The sequence below is a fragment of the Eulemur rufifrons genome, chromosome 19 (genome assembly GCF_041146395.1).
Source record: "Eulemur rufifrons isolate Redbay chromosome 19, OSU_ERuf_1, whole genome shotgun sequence".
Lineage (NCBI taxonomy): Eukaryota > Metazoa > Chordata > Mammalia > Primates > Lemuridae > Eulemur > Eulemur rufifrons.
Window position 1 is genome coordinate 72,346,049 of NC_091001.1, and position 25,373 is coordinate 72,371,421.

At 38.7% G+C, this 25,373-nt stretch overlaps 1 protein-coding gene across 2 annotated transcripts in view; it reads left to right on the top strand.

Moving 5' to 3' along the window:
* The window catches only part of EFEMP1 (EGF containing fibulin extracellular matrix protein 1), a 58,707-nt gene that overhangs the window by 16,463 nt on the left and 16,871 nt on the right, over nucleotides 1-25,373 (top strand). For both annotated transcript variants that reach the window (XM_069494335.1, XM_069494336.1), the window contains one exon: nucleotides 24,571-24,693. In XM_069494335.1, the coding sequence (XP_069350436.1) occupies nucleotides 24,571-24,693 (123 nt within the window). The remainder of the gene's footprint in view (nucleotides 1-24,570; nucleotides 24,694-25,373) is intronic.

Genomic DNA, 25,373 nt, shown 5'->3' on the forward strand with positions numbered 1-25,373 from the left:
CTGGAAGTTGCTTTCTAAATGCATATGTTTACCTATCACAAGAGAATAGGGCACCTTGGACAGCTACTACACTATTTGCTCAGTGAAGAATTTTGTCAGATGAGTATATAGAAAGGGTTGACAAAATAGAAGTGAAAGTGCTTTGTCATCTTACTTCATGATCATTTCTTTACTAATGTTTCTGAGATATTTACCTGGATTTCATTCTGACCCACCTTTGTATTTTATACCGAACAACTGAATTTTTAGCAAAATTAACTTTTTAGACAAACCATCATACAGTGGATTACAAAATAATAACTTATCTGGGACTGAGATTGAATCTCCAAGCTCTTTTATTCTTCAGTCTTTGGTAAATTAGTCAGGGGGTAAGTCCAGAATAAAACTCCACTCAACAAGCAAGGCAAAAAATTCCAGTCATTCACGATGAATTAAACTTTGCAATAAACACTGTGGGTGCTTTTGTTAAAATAGTTCATGACCTGACATATCAGAAGAATTCTAATCCAGGGAGGTAGTCAGAGAAAAAAGTCCTCCCACACAAGCTGGTAAAGATACAGGGCTTTGTTCTGCACTTCGATTGTATGACTTCCCTCCTCCTTTGGTGGGGGGAGGGGGGTAGCTAATGATAAAACGAAGCAAAATGAAAGAAGGAAATTTAATTGTGGTGCAATTTAAGCAGCTAATGATAGTTCTGAGAAACAGGAAAGATTATTTGGTAAATAGCTCATTCAAAAAAACGTTAAATAGCAAAACCATTATAAATTAGAGCTCAGCGCTAAGTAAACTGAAAAATCTTCTCATTGATTTTCAGTTTAAGCAGAAAAATAGATTGTGTAAGCATGCCAGGACAATAGTTTCCAATGAACCCACCTATCACAGATGGTTAATACCCCAAATAGGCTGTCAGAATATCACTCTATTAGAAAAAGAGCTTGGACTATTTAGTTGCTGTTATAAAAACCTGTCCTGGTATGAGGATTCTAATAGAGAGTTTTAAAGAATTATTGGAAAATCTGGTTATAATATGAACATCAGAAATAGGCAGACTTACACATTACTGAAAATATAATGAATCTGTTACAAAATTTTCTTAGTAAAATACAGCTTCTGGTCCCAGAAGAAGGGAAAAGTTTATAGTGTCAAGAGAAGATAAGGAAGACCTCATTAAGGAAGATTACAGGAATTATTTGATTAAATGTGAATGGTGTTCAGAATTTTCTCCAGAGATTAAAAATATTCAAGTAAAAATCTTAAAGAAGTGGGTAGAACTGACAGAAGCAATGAACCTGCCTATTCCTCGGTGTAAATCTTGAATTAGGAAATGAAGATTCAGTGCACATTCAAGTTCAGACCAAGCCTTTGCAGTTGACTTGGAGATCCTAAATTTTTTAATTATTCTAATAGATAACATATCATTGTTATAGCAAAGCTATTAGTCAGCAGAAAAATATTACTACTTTCCCTTAAAAAAGAAGAAATAATTTTTCTTTTCTGTCCCAGTTAGGTAAACCTCTGGGTTAGTCAGGATTCTCTAGACAAACAGAACCAATAGGATAGACAGAGAGAGAAAGAGAGAGGGATTTATTATGGGAATTAGATCATGTGATTATGGAGGCCGAGAAATCCCACCATCTGCTGCCTGCAAGGTGGAAAACCAGGAAAGCCCGTGGTGTAATTTGGTCTGAATCCAAAGATCTAAGAACTGGGTGGGAGGAGGGGAATGCCAGCGTAAGTCCCAGAGTCCAAAAGCCTGAGAACCAGGAGCTCCAATGTCCGAGGGCAGGAGAAGATGGATGTCCCAGTTCAAGAAGAGAGACAGCAAATTCACCCTCCCTTTGCCTTTTTCTTCTATTTGGGCCTTTCCTGGATCGGATTACATCCACTCCCATTGGTGAGGGCCCTCGGTTTTACTCAGTCTACTAATTCAAATGCTATCTCTTCTGGAAACACCTTCACGGACACACCCAGAAATAATATTTACCAGCTATCTGGGTATCCTTTAGCCCAGTCAAGTTGACACATACAATTAACTATCAAAACCTCTTAAACACAAAGATCACAAGTGAGTAACCGCAATCACTGGAAATTCATGACTTAAGTGTTGCTTGCCCATTGATCGATTTAAAGAATATATACCACATGTTATTAAGATAAAATAAGTAGGCCAGTTATGGTACTTCCCTGGCTCCTCTGATGCATGACTCAAGTAAAAGTGACACTCTCTCCCCAGCACCACCCACCACCACACAGCACGCAGATATGAAAATCAGTCTTCTACAGAAAAAGCAAAAATACAGGGAATACCTGCTAGGGTAGGGGCCGGGACTCTCTATTCATACATTTGGGGGGCGGGGGAAGCAAAATGGAACAAACAACTGAGCCATTCTTTCCTCTTCCAGGAGCCTCCTCTTACTCTGGGAGACAGGAGCATCTGTGGGAGGAAGGAGAGGCAGGAAAAAAGAGATATGGAATGGGAGGGAGATAAAAAGAGCACAAGATAGGAGAGTGGAGGACAATGGGTGATCACGAGACTATACTAATCGAAAGTAGGTTCTACTGAAGTGTCTCATAAAATGTTATGATTACCAACTTTCCATCCATATGTATATACACATATATATGTATAAATGCATATTTTCCTCAAAAGTCTGATGAAGGAAAATAGAAAAGGGGATACTTAATCAGTTTTGCTGTTTTTATAAATTTGGCTAGAGAAGTCTTTAAATTTGGGATTCAATGAGTTAATGTGTTTTTGAGAATCTCTTATGTATGTTACGCATTATAGGCCAATGCTTCTTGAACTTTAATGAACATACCAACTACCTGGGGATCCTGTTAAAATGAAGATTCTGATTCAGTAGGTCTGGTTTCAGGCCTGATATTACATATTTCTAACAAGCTCCCTGATTTTATTGATGTATATGGAGCCCATCTTCCAGTACCTGACAATATGCTCCCACTAACAAATTGAATGTCTAATGAAGAATGTCTAATGATTCTTCATTCTCTACTTTATGTAGCAGCAAAATGTAGTATAATTTGAATAGAATCAGATTTGCATTTAATGATTTTTTTAAAGAGATATTTTTCTCGTTTGGTTAGATACTTAGTTTCTCTGATATAAGTTGCATTGTAACAACTACAGCTGCAATACACAGATATTTCCCTTGCTTACTAATTAATAGAATTTTCTCCTGTAGTGGAATGTTTTTATGCTTGAATGCTTGGGGAGGATTCCAGAAAGTAGTCTTTGGCAGCAAAGAGTGGTGGAAACCCCATGAAACTATGCAAGAGACAAAAGTTCCCTTTTAGGTCTTGCCCTAAAAGCCTTGCTGACTATATTGAATCAGCTAATCTCTCTGGGCCTCAGTTTTCTCAGCTGTTAAAATTAAGAGATGTCCTTTTCATCTCTTATTTGAAATAATTTAAAAAGAACAAGAAAGAGAGAGATAGAAAATGAATGCACGTTGTCTAGGTTGTAAGTAAGCCCTGTGGACATACAGTAATGATATGGTCCTTGATTGACACATGCCTGGCATTTAAACTGTTTCTATTGGTAGGAGTTTGTCTGTGCCTTTTGGATGGCATTTTTATCGGGAAGACATACCAGGGCAAGTTAAAATCTGCCTTGGGAAGAATGCAGGTGCATTCTGTGATTATAATAACATTAATGACTCAGAAGCAAAAAACCAGACAGTTCTAATGACCTGAAGCTTTACTGACAAAACAGTTCACACCTAGTACTGGTTGTTTGCTAAAAGTCTGAATCAAATCACTGAAGCTTTAAAAGCTTGATCACTGCGGTCTTTTCCCCAGGCACTGATGTGGGTAATTACTGTATTATGGTTCGTGCCACAGCCCAGGACTCCATTTCAATCCTATCTTGGAGAGGAGTTATTTTTATTTTGGTGCACAGTAAACATACTCTTTGCATGTTTTAATATAAACTCCTTTGACACGTAAAGGTGCCAGCACTAAATGTGACCGGCCCTTTATTATTTTCTTGATTTTTGAATTAAGATTTCCCACCTTCACTGGGGACAGGAGTGCATTTCAGCAAAGAAAAATCTGCTTAAAGTCTACAAGTTTGTTCATTTCACATTTTGGAATTTTTTTCAGCCTCAGACTCAAACCAGGTTCACAACCAAAGCAATAGGTCTTGCCTGAACTATTCATTATTATTCATCACATACGAACCACAGGGAAGTCCATGGCTAGTTATCTGTCGTTGCATAACAAATTGGCCCAAAACTTAGTGACTTAAAACAATAAATATTTATTATCTCACATTTTCTCTGGGTCAGGAATCAAGGTGTAGCTTAACTGAGTCCTCTGGCTTTGCTCTTTCACAATGTTGCAGTTGTCTCAAGGCTTGACTGGGAAGGATCCACTTCCTAGCTCACTCACTAGTGGTTGCTGGCAGGATTCACTTCCCTGCCTCACTTTCTTGTGAGTTCTTCCCCCTTCAATTCCTTGCCACAGGCCTGGCGCCATGACTCACGCCTGTAATCCTAGCACTCTGGGAGGCCTAGGCAGGAGGATTGATTGAGCTCAGGAGTTCAAGACCAGCCTGAGCAAGAGTGAGACCCCATCTCTACCAAAAATAGAAAAATTAGCTGGGTGTTGTGGCACACACAACACGTATAGTCCCTGGTACTCAGGGGACTAAGGCAGGAGGATTGCTTAAGCCTAGGAATTTGAGGTTGCTGTGAGCTTCAGTGATGCCACTGCACTCTACCTGGGGCAACAGAATGAGACTGTGTCTGAAAAGAAACAAACAAACAACAACAACAACAACAACAAAACCTTGCCACGTACACTTCTTCATGGAGCATCTCACAACAGGGCGGCTTTCTAAGCAAGCGAGGGGGCAAGAAAGAGGGCCAGCAAGAGAGAGGATGCTAATAAGACCGAAGTCAGAGGCTTTTGTAACCTAATCATGGACGTGACAACCCATCAGTTTTGCCATATTCTGTTCATTAGAAACAAGCCAGTGGACCCGGCCCACAATCAACGGTGTGAATGGCAGGAAGCTGGCGTCATTGCCAGCCATGTCAGAAGCTGCCTACCACAATCTGTGATTAAAATTCCCGCTGAACTGACCCCAACCAAACATGTAGAGTTAGAGATAGAATTTTAAATGATTTCAAAAAGCAAAATATGAATAAAAGCAAAATGCACCTTTGTCCGCAGCGATGCAGGAGACTGGATGACTCACTCAGGTAGTAGCCGGATGGGTGTGGTCAGAGCACTGGCAAAGTGCTGTCCACAAGCAGAACCCGGCTGCTTCTAGCCGCGCATGCGGAGTAAGAGCACCCTTTCCCTCTTCATTGACCTAGACTCCTCAAATGCTCTCCATCTTCCCTAAAACCTCTCCTAAATGATTCTATCTCCTTTGATTTTAAAACTTTTTTTAATTAAAATCTTTTTATTCCACTCTACAAATAATATCCATGAAACAAAACTTCATGAGCAAACACCGTTTGCTCCGTTTCTATTTGCCTATTAACATGTATTCACATGCCTGTTACATAAAAGAAATTCAATAAACACTGTTGTTGCTTTATGTTAATTCTTGTCCTCGACATTGTGATATTTGTGTTTGTTTGGGAATCGTGGAAATCATGTTCTCCATCTTCCAGAGGAATCTCTTTTCTGTTTTGGTCACGTTTTTCTTACCACAGCCTGCTCCTAGAATCATCACTTTGATGCTTAAATATGTGTACATCTTTTCTTTTGCCTCAAAAGTCTACTAGGAGATTTATACTGAACGGAACCTAAGGTTACACTAAATAGCTTGTCTAAGAGTTGCCAATTCAGAAGCAACAAAAGCTAACATGAATTTCTTAAAGTCCTAGGGAGTGTGTATCTCATAAGAGGCAGCATAGTGGCTTATTTTTCAACGAGAGAGCACTAATGAAGTAGAACAGAACTCTAAGGGAAAGAGAAAAGATACATGACCAAAAATCAGTGAAGTTGGAAACCAGTTAAAACCAGACCGTGACATGAAGGCAAGGCCACCAGTCACATCCAGTCTCCTCCAGAAGAATATTCTAGCGGCCAGATTGTGAATTAACCAGAGAAAAAGAGCAGAGAAAAAGCTAATGCAGCTACTTAAAAACAGCAACTAAAATCCAAAGGAAGGCTTTTTGGTAAAGAAGATGGAAATGGACCAAATATTATTAAATTGCTTTTAAAAGTGCATAATACAGCTCTGTATAGAGTGTGGCACGTTTTCTCCTTAGTTCACTTTCCCCCAGATTAGTTTCCAGATTTGTCCAGGTGTCCATGATGCCAATAATAAAAACCTAGGTGGGGCTGTTGAGTGGGCTATGGGGTCAATGGGTGTCTCGCAGCCAGGTAGAGGCAGCCCCTGGCCTCGGCCTGCAGCGTCCTGCGGAGGCTGGGCTGGTCCATGAAGAAGGGAGTGAGAGCTGGGGGGTGGGATCATAGTCAGATCTGATTCCCTTTACCATGCAGCCCAGAGAGGGGGAAAAAGGCATTGTGCTCATAAGATTTCCTCATATTCAGCCATCCATTTGCTAATATATTCTCTTGACATAAGTAGCCCCACTAAATTCCTCTTTCCTCATCACTAACTCTAAAATGACAGTTTAAGGATTATCCTTTCTGCCACTTGCCATGAAACACGGCTCCAACCCAGTTTTGTTGTAGGTTTCTGAACTTAACCACATAGCTCACAACTGAGTGGATAATCAATCATTGTATGACTGAATCCATCTGGAACAAATTTGAAGAAGTGGCCATGTAGGTTTCTTTTGGGGAAAAAAAAAAAACACTAAAACTAAAACCAGAGTTGTTTTTTTCAAAGGTTCAGGAGAAAAAAAATTATAAAACTCAGCAATGACTTTTCCCCCCAGAACATGCATGCTCTCTGAGTGGGATTTCTTCTGTCCTGCCCCGATTTTGCATTGCATTTAATCCTTCAGAGAGAAGGTCTGCAAGTGCATTGGAGCTGAGTCCACATCCCAGAGAGTGAGGTCGTGATCACTCCTTGGTTAGAAGGGAAGGGGGACATGGTATGGCCAGGTTGTCACCATAACCTCATGCTGTTCTTAAATTCCCAAATACTCAGGGCTCAATTGAGGGATTATAGAACCAAAAAGGCTTGTTTCCAGCCCATTCTTGCTGAACTACCACTTTTTTTTCCTATAGGTATTAAAGGATAATCTAAATATCAGTTAAATACTTGCCTTGGATTTTAAGAACTCTGCTTTTCCTTTCCTTGTTAGACCCCAAGTTGTTAGTGTAAATTGAGGATATATTTCTCCATGTATATTCTGCAGTCTGCATCATTCATGCATTCATTTTCAATTTTTCATTTATTCATTTATTAGTCATTTATTCCTCGATTCAAGCATCGATGGATTCAGCTAACGTGTGTTCAAACTGTACTAAATGCCTAGGCACACTGCCTTTCTTGCAAGGACTTTTCAGTCTAACAGAGGACATAAGATCAGGTCAGATTTTTAAAAATTAAATGGTACAAATAATTCAGCTCAACAATTCAAGTCAATAAACTCTATTTGAAAGCTTCAGTCCTCATGTAATCAATGATAAATGGTGATTACCAAAAAATCCTGGAGAAGTCAAAGAAGGGATTGATGCTGCAACTAGGTGGCCAGTTAGGACTTTTCGGAGTGAGCGAATGTGATCTAGGTCACGAAGGAATTACTGGCTGTGAACAAACCTGAGAAGAGCAGGGCAGGCTTTGCTGGGTGGGCACCCTAGTTAGATATAGCATGATGGTGACAGTATTGTGTCGTCGTTTGGGCTAAGAGAAAGCGGGGTTACTGTGGGTGCAGCAGGAAACAAGATTGGAAAATTTCTTAGGAGACAGTTTAAGTTTAGGTAGAATCCTGAATTCTTGGTTAAGCCATTTAGATTTAGTACTGTATAACTGCTGACAGATTTTGAGCAAAGAGTAATATAATGGAAACCCTACTGCCAGATAGTTGTAGGATGAGGAGGGAAAATAAGTATACACATGTGGTTAAATGTGCTAAATCATCCTAATAGGACTGGGGTGGGGACCAGGGGTGGGGAGGGCCTATGTCAGTCTGATTTATAGAAAAGTGAGTGAGTTTCTCAAGAAACAATTGCATTACTTTCAAATACTGTACATACAGTAACGATGCTAATAAGAGGCATAAAGGGAGAGTTTAATCCACAAGGACTATTTTCAGGATCATACTAATTAGTTCAGAACTATTCCTAACAGACACAGTCATTATTTTTGCATGTAACTGCTCCTCCTAAGTAGAACAGTGATTCTAAACAAGTCCAACTCCAAGGAGGGTAAACAGTTTTTAATATTCTTTAGCAATATCTTTATTTATAGGCATTACAAAGGTAAGCATCAATTACAAATTAATAAGATGGTATAATTTCAGCTCCCACACTCCATGAAATAACCAATTAGGAATTAAATAAGCCCTTAAATGATCTACTGAACAATCAGCCTTTCTGCCTCATGCCCACATCCATTAACCTGTAGAATGTTCATTAGTCATAATGTATGGCTGAAGGAATATGGAGCAAGTCTGCAACTATAAGCTATGTCTAAATATAGACTGTTAACAGCAGTTGCTCTTATTTTAGCATGTTTAAGGCTGTGACCCTGCAAAATGCAATAAACTCAATCTAAGCTGAGTCATGTCCTGATTGTAACAAGGTTTTTGCAATTTTCAGAAATTATGGCAAGAGGCAATTATCCATAAGCCCACTCTCCCTCTCGAGCCCCCTACCATCCGTTCTGCAAATAAGCATGAACCAAGAAATAATTTGGTTGTAGACAGAGGAAAGAAACCAGTTCTCCTGACATGTTTAGGGGAAGTTCGTTTTCCAGTTTAAAATTGTTTTTATTTAAAAATCAGAATTTAAAAGGGGTACAGAAAGAGGAACAGTGGTTTGGGAGTAGAGGTGAGGCTGGACTGCTAAGCTAATACAGCAAGAATTTAAGAACATAAGAATATACAGTTTAGCTGATGGAATAATCCAAAGGAATTTTAACTGGATTTAGACCTCACTTCACTAAGTCTTGACTCTGTTTTTTTTTTTTCTTTGAAGACCCCACAGCTAGTTTGCAAAGGTAAAACACCTGGTATGTCCATTTATTGACCTATTTAAGTTTCCATTCTGAAATATTTCATTAATAATAGTCATGCCTGTACTTTTCCTTCTCAAGGGTGGGGGTCTTCTGAAGACGATGTGTTGGTTGTCTGGATTTACTTTTTAATTTTATATTGGACTTGGGAATGATAAAATGGAGGGAAATTTTTAACATTGCTTTGTTACTTTCAGTTGAGCAGATGGCACAAAACACCAAACTAGGTTTCCTATAGCTGGATCCCTAAACATAATTTCAAAGTGTAAGATTAATCAACAAGCCTGAGTTGAGTAACTACTGTGTGCAAAGCATAGTAGATGCTAAGAATACAGAGATAAAAGCTAGTGGGGCCTGCCCTCAAACAGCTCACAGTTTGTAAGGAAACAGATAGTAATTACAATGTGGCATTTTGAGTCCCAATTTAGGGACTTCCTAGTGAAGGTAACACCAGGCCTGGGTCTTAGGAAGTTGTAAGAATTAGACTTTAGAGAATTAGGAGAAAGAGAAAGAACGTTCCAGGCAGAGGGAGCAGAATTTGCTAAGGCCATGAGTAGAAGACAGGAAAAGGGAACAGCATATTGTTCTGCATGACTTGAGTATGCAGTATGTGAGGGTGGACAAGAGACAAATCCTGAAGGGCCTTGCATGTCATGTTACAAAGTTTGGGTTTCATCCTGAAGATGGTGGGAAGTGACATAATCAGCTTTCCTTTGTACCGAGTGAAAGATGCCCTATATCAATTTGAAACTTACACAAATCCAAATAAATTCCGCCCTCTTTGCTCACAGAAAAATTAAATATATAAAATACATCAGTTACCTTTAAAAATTATTTCTGAATTCTACTTTGTTAACCTGGTTAGATAATTTTGTTGTAACTAATTAGGACTGGTTTTATTCTCCATCTATAATACTGTTACAAAGGCGAATTAAATAGAGATTTCATTCTAAAAGTAACACAAGTCTGTTTGTAAGCTTAAATTTTTATCAAACATAAGCAGTGGGGAAAATAGCTCAGGGAAAAGGTAAGAAGTCAAACCGGCGTTAAAATAGCCACTCAGCATTTAGTACATTGTTTCAGGCCATTTCTAATTTTTCTCCACACACAATATAACCGTAACTTATAAATCTCTTGAAGGGATTTTTACTACTAGAGGTTTGTTCCATTTTAGAGTTTGTACTAAAACTTATTGGGAAATTTGTTTGAAAACAAAATTGTAACTCGGCCTTTGCAGAAGTTACAAGAAGTTCTACACATTCCGCTTATTGGGCACAGCATCCCTTAACCTTGTAAAACAAGTTGTTGTGGTAATGATATAATTGTGTAAATACTATGGAAGCATCGTGTGTTATTTATCCTAAGTGTTTTGCCACTTTATAGTATAACAGTGCTAGAATTTATATATCCAGTCTAATGGAGAGCTTAATCAGTACTTTCAACAAGTGGAGGCTATAAATTATATTTATATAGGCCACTGATGTATGCCTGGGGTTATCCAGCTGCTGGTTTCCTCGTGAAAGATGCCAGAATTCAGTGGTCAGAGCAAAACTTGTTTGGGATCCTGAGCCAGACAAGGTGCCAGGAGGCACTCGTTCATCCTTAAGGTGGCTTTGGTTAAGGGCCACCCTGTCAGTTGACTTTCCAGAGATAGCAAGAGTTTGCTGCTACTTCTCTTTCTTAAGATGCATAATTTGTGGATACAGCTGTCCTAAAGGTCAGCTGGACAAGCTGCTTTCTCTGGTGATCTTACCTTGGCCGAAGGAACCTGGAAAAAGAAGCATGCAGAAGGTGGCAGTGAGCTGGACCTTGAAGGGGAGTCTATCCTGGTAAGATAGAGAGGTGAGAGGAAGGCTCACAGGCAAAGCAGACAAGTGGCAAGAATGTTATTCATGACAATGGGTGACCTGACTGATGTGGAGGGTCATGTAAGATGGCATTCATGAGTTGGGGCCCAAGGAAAAGATGATTTTTTTTTTTTATATGGAGCTACCTGTTATGTTGCAGCAAAGGTTCAGACCAATTATGTAGGACTGTGTGCATTGTATTAACGTATATACGTGCAGTCACAGGCAGGTCTTGGAACCCTGGGAGCCTTCAGCCCAGCCTCGCTGGGAAGGTAAAGATGGCAGGGGCAGCCCTGCCGAGCTCCTGGGGGTGCCCTGCAGAGGTGCAGGGCTGGGCCAGGGAAACAGCCCCAGAAGCAGTGCCCAAGGCCTGGAGACCAGTAGGAGGTATCCTCACACCACCTGGGATGTGGAGCCACCAGAGCTCTCGAGTTAAAAGAATGGACATTTGGGAATGATACCAATTGGCTATCAGACTGAGGTGGAGGTGGGGGGGAGGGGATGGGTGTATGCCTACATGACGAGTGTGTTGCGAATCGTCTGGAGAATGGTCACGCTTGAAGGTGCTGACTCGGGGAGGCGGGGTGGGAGGAAGGGATGGGTGTGTACCGACATGATGAGTGCAATGCACACTGTCTGGGGAATGGTCACGCTTGAAGCTCTGACTCGGGGGGATAGGTGGTACATGGGCAACGTATGTAACCTGAACTTCTGTACCCCCATAATAAGCTGAAATGAAAAAAAAGAAAAAGAAGATTAAAATGAAGTATTTTCAGTGACAGAAAGAAAGAAAAAAAAATGGTTTGAGGGGCAAATGCAAAATTGAATATTTAAGTAGGAAGATGGAGTGAGAACTGCAGGATGAAGATAGGTAGGCTAGGAAGACAACAGAGAAGGAAGTCAGCCTAGCCGCATGCTGACTTGTCACACTGTCACCATAGGCATGGTGCTTGCCCTCAGGCTTGGAATTCTTTCATTTTTCCTGTTAATCCACTCTGTTACACCCTTAATATGGGAACAAGAGACAATCCTATACACACATATAATTTACCTTCAGCTATAATGAAAGCATTTGGAGGAGGTCATTTGGTATTCAAAGAAACCAAAATTAACTTCCCAAAAGAATACTTTTCTGATATGCTATGGTTTTACTATATTACTAGCACAGTATTTAAAAAACAAAAATTGGCTCCAAGTTAAATTCTCCTATATGATAAGACTGAACGGACACTTCATTATATACAGAATGGTGACGATCCCCATTCTAATTTGTGGACACTCCTTGGACCCACCCATTTGAGAAGTCAGACATTCAGTGTTCTCATCTTAGAGTCTAACTCTGAGCCTTGTTCATATAGACAAACAACGACAAATCCTTATCCTGGCTTTAAATGCAGTTATTACTATAACATTTGAAAATATTCCCCATTTTTTTCTCTAGTTCTAATTTATAATTTCATTACTGTATTGAAAGACAGTGACCATGAGGTCCTTAACATAATCAACATAATAAATAAAAATTGCTGCTAAAATTTACATTTTTCTTATCTTTTTCATGGCTATAACTTGTTCCCACCCAAGTTCTCCCTTGGAGTTACATATAGGCTCTAATTAGAGCTCTAGTTAAAACTGTATTTGCTAAGCAGTCTTTATAAACACTAATACTCTATTGTCATGAAGGGTCTCGTAGCCATCAACAGCCCTTTCCTATTACAAAATATTACGAAATGCCAAAGATGCTAGATTCATTTTGTTTTGCCGGAACCCTTTTGTTTGAATGTTTGCAGTTTTCCTAATGAGAAATAACTTTAAGAAAGAAAGGCTGTCTTTGCCTGTTCTTGCATCCATTCATCTGCAATATGCCAAAGGAAGGGAAGGTCATAGAGTGCTATGGTTTTCCTCCTGATTGGATTTCAGTCATACAGACCATATTGAAACATGACACTAAGCAAGGAAACAAAGACAGGATGTTACATTATATGCAAGTACGTAGAAATTATATTAAAAGTGCTGACTTTCTGCAGTTTTCTTGCTTCCTTCCATCTGTATACAGAAGTACCACCTTGATCCCACTACCAATTCAATCAATGTCTTCCCACTGTTGAGTATAATTTATTGAGCACTTACTATGGACCAGGTACCATTGTGAATGTGTATTGTTTCAATTAGTCCTCACAGCAACATTGTGGAATTTGTATTATCCCTATTTGATAGATGTGGCAGTGAGACTTGGAAAGGTTAAATAACTTTCCCAGGCCACATAACTAAAACGTGATGTTGCTTGGATTTGAACTGAGACCTATTTGACTCTAAAACCCGTGATCTTACCCACTCTTCTGTCTCAATCATATTTCCGTCAGTGAGTTGCATAAGAGAAAAATTTATTCTGTGGTTCTCAGATTTTCTAAAAAGATCAACAAGTCCTGCTTTAAACCCTAATTCTTGGTGTAATAAATTATACATAAACATTAATTTTTGGTACAATAAGGCTAGTAAAAAAGCTTGCGTAAGCAACTAAAGAAAGATACAATCTCAAATAAAATAATTTAGAACTTAAAAATACTAGCTGTGAAAGAATAGTATGATTCCTCTAATTCTGAAAACCGTGAAAAGAGATCTGTAATTGCAGGACACTGACAGGGGACCTCCTTATACCTGTCTGGCAGCCTCACCATCATCCACATGAACAACATATGTGCCTGAAGCCAAAGGTTTTCATTTAAAGGTTTCCATAAACAAATTATTACATTTCTAGGGAAAAAAAATAATCCTAGGCTAATTTTAAAATTAACAATATGAATTGCTCAATTTTTCCATTTTCTTCCAAAATGAAAACTTGGAATATGACAGACTCCACGGATGTGCTCCATGTAATAACCACTTTAAGTATATATAACAGATCTAAGAACGTAGATATCTTTTTTCTTCATCATTGTTTATTCATGCCAAGAAATTCTCTTTAAGACTAGCTTAGTTTGGCATGTACCTTGAACATATCAACTGCATAACGGGCTCGGGTCCGTCTGCCTTTGTACTCTACCGACACACAAACCCTGTACAGGGCATGTTTCCCCACCAGATCATTTCAGAATTTACGCTGCCAAACAGACATTAGGGTACTCTAAATTCCTGACAAGTATGTAACTTTACAGGTACACCGTAGTGCATTTAAACATTGAAGCGCTCTTTCTACTCATCCCACTCTGCTAACAGAACCATTTAATCCTACCCAGAAAAACGAGTGCATTTTTAGGCTCTCCTTTGATCCTACAGATTAGAGGGAGGGAAAAGTCACTGCTGAAAAATGAAAAAGGAAGGAAGAAGAACCAGAGATTCAGGACCAGGGCCCCAAGAAAGCAAGAGCATGTTATTCCTGGGATCTGACATTTTAAGTTAGAGAGGGGAGAAGAGATTAGAGCTATAAAAAGAAATACTTTTTACACCAGCATTCAAGAATTTATCAAAGTAAGCATTAATTTCAGATTCTTAAAATTGAAACAGATCTCAGACAATGTATTTTCAGAGATACTTATTTCTGCCCTCCATAGAAATGTCAGGCAAAATGCCCCAGACTCATTTAAGAAGTCTTTAGAATTGAAACAAACATAAGGTCAGTAGTTTTATTGATTAGTGTTTTCTTTTGTCCTCTATTGCCCCCACTCCTTCAACTAATACTCAGGAGTTATTTGAATGTTGTTGCCTCACAACACTAAAAGTGTTTTAACACAGAGGGGTTGGGGGGAATCCCATAGCCTACGTCAACAAAATTTATCAACAAATTAAATTCAAGCATTCCTAATAATTTATGGACAACTTGGTGAAAATGGTAACTATGGTTCCATTTGGAACAAAACCAAGAAGTCAGATCTCACTTGGTTTAATAATATATGAAAGATTCGGGCACAAGCTGATAGTTGCTCATGTTTAACTTTTTGATCACTCAGTAATCTTATGCCTTAACGTGATAAAGACTGTAGAGTCTTCCTGGGAAACCCTTGAGACAAGGAATAATAAGTGTAAGATTTGTTAACTTCTTTCCCAATCGAGGAAAAGGGAGGGAATATATAACTACTTAAGATGAGATCTTTCCTTGTACTTTATCATCAAGCAAGTTTTTCAGATGTTAGAGAATAAATTATAATAATTAACTCCACAACTATACAGAGCGATATGTATGTGCTCCATGTATCACATAAAAATAATCAATTTTGTTGAATCCTCACAATTTTCTGTATTAGAGTGGATGCACCATCTATTTTTCAATTATTTAATCAACATTATCAAGCTTAAAGAAAAGTTGATTGTACAATACAATGAACATTGAACACCCACCACCATCCAGATTCAAAAATCATTAACACTATCTCAGATTTGCGTGCTGCACATTAACACTATTTTTAAACACAGATGTCTAGTCAAATCCCCTCACCCACTGCTGGGATCCATATTGCACCTTTTGCTTGTTTCCAGTGATAGGAAGCTCATTGCTTTTCTAATACATTAAAATGTCTAATGACCACACATCTTTTCTTACATTGGACTGAAAGTCTGCCTTCCTTGCGTTTCTACCCATCTATTCTAGTTCTGCCTTTTGGAAATACATTGTTAGGGTCTTTTCCTCCTTCTCTAAGCAGCCCTTCAAAACCCCGAAGACTATCACAAATACAGGTCTCATCTGTATTTTCTTCTCTTGTAGATTGAGCACAGGGAAAAAGATAAGGATGGTGCGAGGAGGGACGGGAGGTGGGGGGCGGGGGGGGGTGGTTGGCCTCCTTAGGGGCTAGCATTTTTTCTCACAAATTTTGATATGTGATAGTTTCATTTTCATTAAGTTTGAAATATTCTCAAATTTCAATTGTGTTAACCATGGGTGGTTTGTAGGGTATGTCTTTTCCAAAAGAATTGGGTTTTTCTAGTTTTGTTCATGCTGTTGTTGTTTCTATCTTATTTGCATTGTAGTTAGAGAACATAATTTGTATATTACAGTTCTTTGAAATTTATGTGGACTTATTTTAAGGCCAGAGTATAGCCATTTGCTTTTTAACGTTCCCTCAGTACTTAAAAAGGTTTTGTATTTTGTACAGTGTTTTATACATGCCAGTTAGTTCAAAGTTTTTAATCATGTTATTCATATTTTCTATTCATTTCAGAAAATGTATGCTTATTCCTTCAATTACTGGGAGAAGTGTGTTAAAAATCTTACTGTAATTGTGTTTGTCTATTTTTCCACTTGGTTTTATCCACTTTTGTTTTATCTATACTGAGGTTATATGATTAAGTGCATTTAAATTTGGAATTTCTACATATTTATGGTAAATTGAAACTTTTATCATTATGTAGTATTCCTTTTTATTCTCTAATAATCTCTTTTAAAGTTAACTTTGTCTGATACTAATAGTGCAAAGCCAACTCCCTGTTGGTTAGTGTTTGCTTGGTGTATTTTCCATCTTTTTTCTTTAAATCTCTGTGTCCTTATATTTAAATTATGTCTCTTGAAAGAACATATTTGGGTTTTGTTTTTTAATCAGTCTGATAATTTTTGCCTTTTAATGAGTATATTTAGTCCATTTAATTTAACTACTGATATGTTTAGGTTTAAAACTACCATTCTACTATTTACCTTCTATGTGTTCTATACATTTTAGCTTCTCTACTTTTCTTGCCTTCTCTCTGAATTAATGGAGAATTTAATATTCCATTTTCCCTTATATTAGCTTTGTAGTTTTATTTTTTTTTTACTATTCCTTTAATGTTTTCCCTAGGGATTACTCAAACATACATCCATGATTTATCAAAATCTGAAATAAATTAGTAGCTTTAACTCTTCCTTGGATAACACAAGGATCTTAAAATAGATAAATTTCATTTATCCTCCTGCCAACCTATATGCTATTATTCTCATGTAGTTTAATTCTAAATATTTTATAAATTCCAAAATACCTTACTATGATTGTTTTAGGCAGTCAGTATTTATTTAGATTTACTCACATATTTATCCTTTTCATTGCTTTTCATTGTGCTGATTTTGAATCAGAAAGAGGACAGAAAAAATAATTTATTGCAAATTTGGGGAGTCCATTCCCCCCATCCTACCTCTCTGCTCCATTTGGAATTCAGAAAATCACAGGAGCCCTGAGGCATATGGGGAAACATTGTGCAGAAATGTCATAAGTAAGATGTAATGAAATGGGCAGGAAAATACACACAAGAAGGTAACATGCTCTGAAAGCAAGAAGCACAAAGATAGACTTTATTGAAAAAGCCTTAGGCAGTTAATGAGTTGGAGAAGCATTGCCAAGTTACACTCACCAAATTTAGTAGTATGCCTCAATTTAGTGGGCACAAAAGCTGCTTATTGTTGAATGAACAACAAGTATAATGTAATTGGTCTCATACAATTAGGAGGTTACCAAGCCATGCTTGTTATAATTGGCATTGCCATAGCCAGGGGCTTATTCGACCTCAAGTGATGATTTGCTTGAAGGAATAAGCCAGGAATGTTTGTGCTTTGGGTTAGGGAGACTGACTAATCTGGCTGTAAGGCCTCAGGGAGTGAGGCCAAGAATCAAATCACAATGCTCAGGCAGGGCTTGGTGGACTCAGCTGAATGTAGTCAGTCTCCATTCAGGTCGTCACTCTCCAGGGTTTGACCTGGGCCCGGGAGGTGGGGGCTGGGGGCAGGGGAGATGAAGTGGTGGGGCACCAGGATAATGCAATTGGAATGTCAGCACAGAGGCATCCCATAATAGGGTTGGATCATAATTCCTCCAAAGGCCATCCGCTTTGAAGCAGATTCCTAGCCTGCATGGAACAGGTTTGAACCTTCACACAGAGGGTCTTTAATTCCTTGTACTGAGCCACCTTGGAGCAAAGATTGATGGTGCTACTTGTTTCAAAATACAGTTTTACCTCCACAAGCTGGCAGATTGATGATTGGTTGTGCTATCCCAAATACCAGGGTGATCTTTTCCCAAACATTTGTTTAATGAATAATGAAGTTTAAGAAGAAAAACGAGAGTTTAGCTGGGTATGACATATTCACAGAGATGCCAGAGAAAACTCCTAACAATTAACAATCATTTATTAGAAGAAAATGTTGTTGCCTGGAGATCCTAAAAGCAAGAAGCTCCACTGTGCCAGAGTGCAAAAGGAGCTGAAGAGTGAGAATGAGAGCCCTCGTTACCTTGCTTTTCTTCTATTTCGGCCTGTGACCAGTTGGTTCATTTGGTTTGCATGTAGTACAGATGAGTCACTGATTGTTCACATGCACCAGTTGGTTTTCTTCCCCATGGTCATGAACTATATGTCTAACCTCATCTGATCACCTTGCAAATAAACACTACTACTCACAGAGGAAACTAGGTGAGAGGGGGTCCATTTGCAATGCAAATCCATTGTCATTGCTGGAAAAGCAATTCTAAGTACCTGTAGCACGATTTTTCCATATGGGAACAGCATATTGCAAGGTTCTGACAGAATACAGTGCAATGCCAAGGACTTCCAGGACACTTGATTCTCCACTCTCTAAAACAAAGACATGAGCTGTCAGGGAGGCTAATTTTTGTTAATTTTGGTGATATTTTTGTTTATCATTTAAAGCACACCAAATTATTAACAATCTGTTTTGCCAGAACTGATAAGAATCTAGAACTATAAATCTACTGCTGGCCATCGATGAAGACAGTTCTCTTTTGTTACTTAGTATTTATTTTCTCCACTAGAACTGCTTAGCTTGGGCGAATTCTAGCTGATAATTTCAGAAGGGTGAAAAGCTAACTAGAACTGGGCATTTGGCCCAGATAAATCTGATTCCAGTACTATGAAAGAAGCAGCAAGGGAACTAGAAAGTCTTTGACAAAAAATTGTTGATAATTGGCTAAAAACTGGAGAGGGAAACAGAAAACTTGGAGAGCTGTGAATGTTATTCTAAGTAGAAGAAAGACGCAAGGGAGGAATCAAGGTGATGCAAGATTAACAACCCTCTTCAATGCTGGGAAAAATCAAAAATATTTGTGACTATAGTAAAACCTCTGCTACCCAGAACTCTTAGGAAATCAGTCTTTCTGCAGACCTAAATTACAGAAGCAAAAATGGAAATCTTGGGTTTGAAACTCTGCTCTGTGTGATTCTGGCAAGTCACCTCACTAAGCCTACATTTCAGTGACATCCTTCGTCCTCATCTGTAAATTGTGGATGAGGCAACCTCTTCCACAAGGCTGTTATTAGGATTAAAAGGCCACGTGCAAGTGCACAGGGCGCTCTGTTGGTCTTGTTCTCTTTAAACAGGGCTTCCCAGGCAGGGCGGCTCCTTAACGCCCCAGGGCTCTCACCATCCACTTGCCCAGTGGGGCAGCTCTGGGCTGCTGCATCTGTCCACGGGGTCTCAGGCCCAGGACCGCAAAACCCCACTCAGGTATCAAAGAGCAGAGAAGACCGGTCTAGAGAGTAAAATGGTAGGTTTTCTCTCTGATCTGAGATGCTGCTGAGGAGCAGAACCCACAGGAGCCTCCACAGGCAAACAAAACACTCTTGAGTAGCAGAGGGACAGGGCAAAATGGGACAGGTGTCCTGGGCACCCCCACAGGTCCACCCTTGGTCCGTTTCCTTCCCATAGACCAAGGCAAGCTGGACCAGGGAAAAGATGAGGACCAATAATTTCTAACATATGGGTATCTAAATCAAGAACCCTGGGGAAAAAAGAAGCCAACAGTGAAATAGCTCCTCCTGATAGCAAACATGAATCCTTGACCTTTTTTTCTACTTTATTGCATTTATGAGATTAAATCATTATAGTTGGAGAAGATTGATACAATAAGGTTTTAAATCCACACATCAAGGAATATCAACAACTTGAATTTAACCCACTACCTTTTCTTGAATCACAGGAATTCAAAGGATAGCACCATCAAATAATATTTGCAAAGCATGCACAATGTCCTGCACAGAACTAGTAAAGATATGGGTTTATAAGGGTTTATAATATGGAAACAAAAAGATACATTTTGAAGGTTCTGAACACTTTTTAAAATCTGTATGTTATCCTTAAGAATAGACAGTCTATTTTACAGATGGAGAAACAGAAGGGAAAAACTTGATACCATGACCCTAGATCACATAGGCAGTGACGGAATCAAAATAATTTCAATCTCCTTTCTCCTAGTACTAGTGCAGTCTCATCACTAGTCTATGGTGCTTATTCAAAAGTAGTTCTGAATTATTTCTCAAACCTAAAGCAGCACAAATTAGAAAAGTCTAAATGGTACCCACCACCATTCAAGGTGCAGATAGTTTCTGCCCATGAAAACACACTGAAAGGGACTCCATGTTGTGGTGAGTTATCAAATTATGGAAAGAACATTGCAGAGATTAAAATGTTGCATAAGAGAGAGAAAGCAGCATGAGTCAGGGGTTTGGGAAATATGAGTCAGACTGAAGGGAAGGAGCCAAAAACATAGAGAACAAGGGCCTAAGCTGGGACTTAATGGACACCACAGAGATGTGGACATAGTTGCCTCCGTTAACTGTGAGAGAAAAATCAAATGTGCGGTGCCCTAGGCTGGAGGTCAGTGTGATAAAGAGGCTAGAAGTGAGAGCTGAGCAGAGATTAGGCTATATTATTTAAAGCAACTAATGGTGCCAAAGTCAGCAAGAAAGCGACCTACGATGGTATAAATCACTAGGAGGGAGAGCATGGGCACATTTTTGAAAAATGAGGGAATCACCAAATATTGCCATTAGCTATTCTTAATGTATTAGAATGAGGAAATGTGTTGTGATATTTTAGGAAGCACATTCTATTATTTTGTTCTTTGGTAATGTTAACATGAGGCTATGTCTACATAGTTCAGAGCTGCTCTCTAGGCTGTCCAATCCAAACTCTCTAATCCCACCTTTATGGCCCTGGATTTTGCTCATGACTTGAGCTAGCATTTTATAAGCACCTTCGACGGGGCGCTGCACCAGGCTCCTCACACAGCCCCTCCTACCATGCTGACCCCGTCTGCCATTCTTCTCATGGAAATGGTTTTGTCTTAGCAATGGTTTCTAATGTCACCCGCCTTCTGCCTAGAAACACCCTTCTTTTTCTGCCAATCCACGTATCTCACCTTGACCAGCATACAGCTGAGAACTCACCTCCTCTGGCAAACCTTCCCCGGCTGCCCACCGCGGATGCTGCTTTAGTCTGCGTAGCCTCTGCGCTTCTGGACTCCATTGCTTTACATCCTTTTTCATTTACTGACATCGTAATCATTTTGCTGTGTTTCTCAGATTTTTCCTATTACCTTGTCCTATTAATTTTTAGTTCCATGAGATAAAACACTGATCCTGTTTTCCTCAAATTCTAGGCACCAATTCTCAGCACATAATAATAATTCATTTCATCCATTTTTTGAACAAATATTTATTGAAAACCCACCATGTTGCATGCACTGTGCTGGGAACTAGAAATATAGATAAAAGTAAGACATAGAACCCACCCTCAAAGAGCCTGGGTCCAGGTCCCAGGGAATGTGTTAACTGCCTAAAAAACCAAGTGAGCTTAACTGTCAAGGGTAAATCTTAGGTGATTTAAAAATGAAACAAAAACTCCTCTCCCCGTAGTACTTTTTCCTAGATTATCAAGAAAATTATGTCTGACCTGAGTAATTTCCCTCATAAATAAAACATTGCTTTTGCCAGTGCAGATATTCTCCCATATAAATACAGGAAATTGATTTTTTTTTTTTTTTCCCATGGATGTACCTGCAAGAGGCAGTGTTTGTGCTGTGGGGAGTGGGCAGGAGTTAGAGGACAGTGGACTTTCATAAATACCCCTGGGAAACACAGGGTTTTGGGGCATCTGCACAGGGATGGATATTCTATTGTGAGTTTCTGACATAGTTGTACCTTTTAGTGATTTTTGTATTGCATTGAAATTTCTGATATTTAAGACAGATGAAAATTCATTCTAGCAGAAAAGATAAACAGAAAAGAGTCTAACAATGTATACAACAATTTTTATGTGGCTTTGTATAGATGTATAAATAAGCAATAATAGGATCTCAAAGTATGATTTTCAAACTAACATTATTGTTACTTAAACTAATAAATGGACATTATAATAGAAGATAGGTCAAATAAATTCAGTCTACTCACAGTCTTCAGCATTAGATAACCTGCTAAGAGCAAGGAAAAGGATAAATATTCTAAACTATAGTCAAAGAATCGTAAGTTCCAAATGTAGGTTAGTAGCTGCGTCCAGGTCACAGAGGTTACTTTTTTGAGCATTTTGTGACTCCAGGAAAGTACAAAGTGTGATCACCAGTCAGTCCTGGGTGAGGCAAGTCCTACCACAGCTTTGTTTGGTTTTTAATAGAGAAAGGAAAAGAACATAGTGTCAGGGCAGGCAGTGGTATTTTATTTGGTTTTTTGTCTATTTTTATTAAATTACATTAACTCGCCTAATATTTTTATTTAACAACCCCTTCAGAAGGTAAACAGACCTGGTTCTTAAGAAGGAGTATAAAACCAATTTAATGATGTATTAATTCCACTGGAAATGTTAGACTGTTTATCAAAGAGATTCAGACATGAACGACAAGAAAGCAGGAAGGAAGTTGTAGGACATCAATTGTAGGAATGTGATGGGGTGGAGGCAGTCTGCAGAGAGATGTCTCAGAAAGAAAAGCCTCGGTCACTGGTGAGGCCTCCCTTAGAAAAGCAGCAGCCAGCCCAAGGCCTTGATCCGCCAGCACGTACCGAGGAAACTTGCCACATCGGAATTGAACATGGCTGTGTCTCTTAGGGCTGTTGTCACTGCAAATGCTGGCGGATGTTCTTGACATGAAACAATAGAAATTCTGCTGTCATTTCTGCATTAGCGAGTCATAAAGCTCTGAAGAAACCCCAGTAGAAAGGTTTTCATCAAGTGCGTATGGAAAAATAATAAAAGACACAAAAAAGAGCAGAGTTTCAAAGTAAGATTATTGCACCATGGCATAGTACCTAAAAAAGGAGTTTGTAATCACTGACTTGAAAATAATAACAGCAATTATAATAATAATAATACATGTCAAAACAAAACAACAGCAAACTTAGCCAAAACTTTAAAACCAGTTTCAAAGAATTACATAAGTAGATGCTTTTATAGGTTACTATCCAATAAATAGCCGCACATCACTGAAGTATTTTTCGTCTCCCCTCCCTCTTTCCTGTGGAAAGAATCTCTCTTATCATTTCCACACCCAGTTAAGTGAAGCCGGTATCTGACAACCCTCTTGCAATCTGAACTTCATGCATCATGACAGTGCATAGTGGAAGTGCAGCAATTCTTGAAAATACAGAAAAATGAAAGGCAAAATAGTGCCAGGGGCCACTCTCTGAGCTTCTTAAAAGAAAGGCAGGAATTGAGTAAATTTTAATTGCTGGTGTTTTGTTTTTTTTAATTATTATTATTCTTGGCCTCCTATTTCTTCCAAAGCACCACCCTAGGTCTACCACAGTGTTGAGCTAAGACCCCTTAAGGGCACTTCAGTTTTTGTGCAGAATTTGTCATCTAGAAATTAGAAGTTTCATGATTTTTTTTAAGGAAGTTTAGTGTCTTCAGTTGTTGAAGAATGCCAAAATTATGTAATCCTTTCATTTGTGCTATTTAAATTCATGATATGAGAGATCTGAATGAATACAAAGATGATGTAGATAAGGCAAAATTAGATTTCACTTATAAATTACTGTAAATATGAATATACACATACAAATTTATATCACATTTTGATCCCAAATTAAGAAATTCTTCATACTGCTTATTATGTTATGACTGAGCATTTTTTGCTTTTTTTAGAACTGTAAACTGCCTACTCCTTAAGGCACATGTAGTAAATTATTTTCAGAAGTAAATTGCTTTGTGAAAATATGTATTTTTAAATCTCACCAGCCTTTCTCTCCTAGAGGAATCCTTTGCATTTTGAAATTTGCAATGAAAGATTTTTACACGTTACCCTACCATTTGTAAAAAAAAAAAAAAAAAAAAAGAAAAGAAAGAAAGAAAGAAACAGCTACAGAGAATATATAATATCAAAGTTTGATTATTCCCAGTCATTGGGCAGATTTTTGGAGATTTATCAATAGATATTATCTCAAATGCAATATATTGGGTGGAAAAAGCAAGCATCATAATCATACAACCTATTTAAAATTTAAAACATATAAAATAATACCGTATGTCCTAATGGTTGCATCCCTGTATAATAAAAGTATAAAAATATCTCAGAGAGGGATTCACATCTAGCAGGATAGTGGTAGTTGGTGGGTAAAAGGATGAGGATGGTCTGAGGCTTTAATATTTATTAACAAAACAAAATGAGCTTTAAAAGTCAGGCAACATGGCAAAATGTTAGTATTTCTTAAATCTGAGTGGTACACCCTGGTATCCATGAAATTATTTTCTGAACACTTGAAATGATTTCTAATGTTAAACATTTCCAATGAAACAATAACATAGAGTAATGTTTTAACAATAAAGTAAAAATTCAGTTTAAGAAATGGAGAAATAGAGGGAATATTGACATCTTCACAATCGACTAAAATTCTTTCTGTGTTGTGTGTCTTTGGCAGACATAGATGAGTGTGCCGCAGGGACACACAACTGCAGAGCAGACCAAGTGTGCGTCAATTTACGAGGCTCCTTCGCGTGTCAGTGTCCCCCCGGGTATCAGAAGCGAGGGGAGCAATGTGTAGGTAAGTGTCACGGTGCACTCAGCAAAGTCCTGTCTTGATCACCTTGATTGTTTAAACCTCAGGCATACCAGTCAAAGCGCTCATATTTATTTGGAGAAGCAGCGTTAACAGCTGGTTATTCATTCATTGACTACCAGTCCATTTTCCACACTAACAAGAAAGAACTAACCTTAAAGGTTGAGCCTATTCTGAATATCAAAGTGTTGGTGACATGTTGGACTAAGCCAAAGCAGAAATTTGGTATATGTATGGGACCATAAAAACAACCAATGCAATTTTAAATTAGTTGTTTGGGGGCTGTAGCACTAGCACACTGGCAATATGGGCTTCATTCACTGCTGCATAACACAGCATAGCACAGAGGGCAAATGGGGAGGTTCAAATCCCAGCCCCATCCCTACCTCACTTGGAGACCTTGGGAAAAGTTACTTAAATTCTGTGTCTTGGCTTGTTCATTTGTACTGTGGAGATACTACTAGTTCCTGGCTCGGGAGCTTGTGTACAGGGCTGCTTAGAACAGTGCCTGGCAGTCAAGCTGTGCGCTGTCATTGTGTACTGAGTTAGCAGACGAGTACTAAAGGCTCTTTATGTCGCACACCTGTGCACGGTGCCAGGCGTGCAGAGCCAAGTGCAGCACGTGCCTCTGCTTCAGGGCCTGAGAGCGTGAGCTCCCAAGGGCA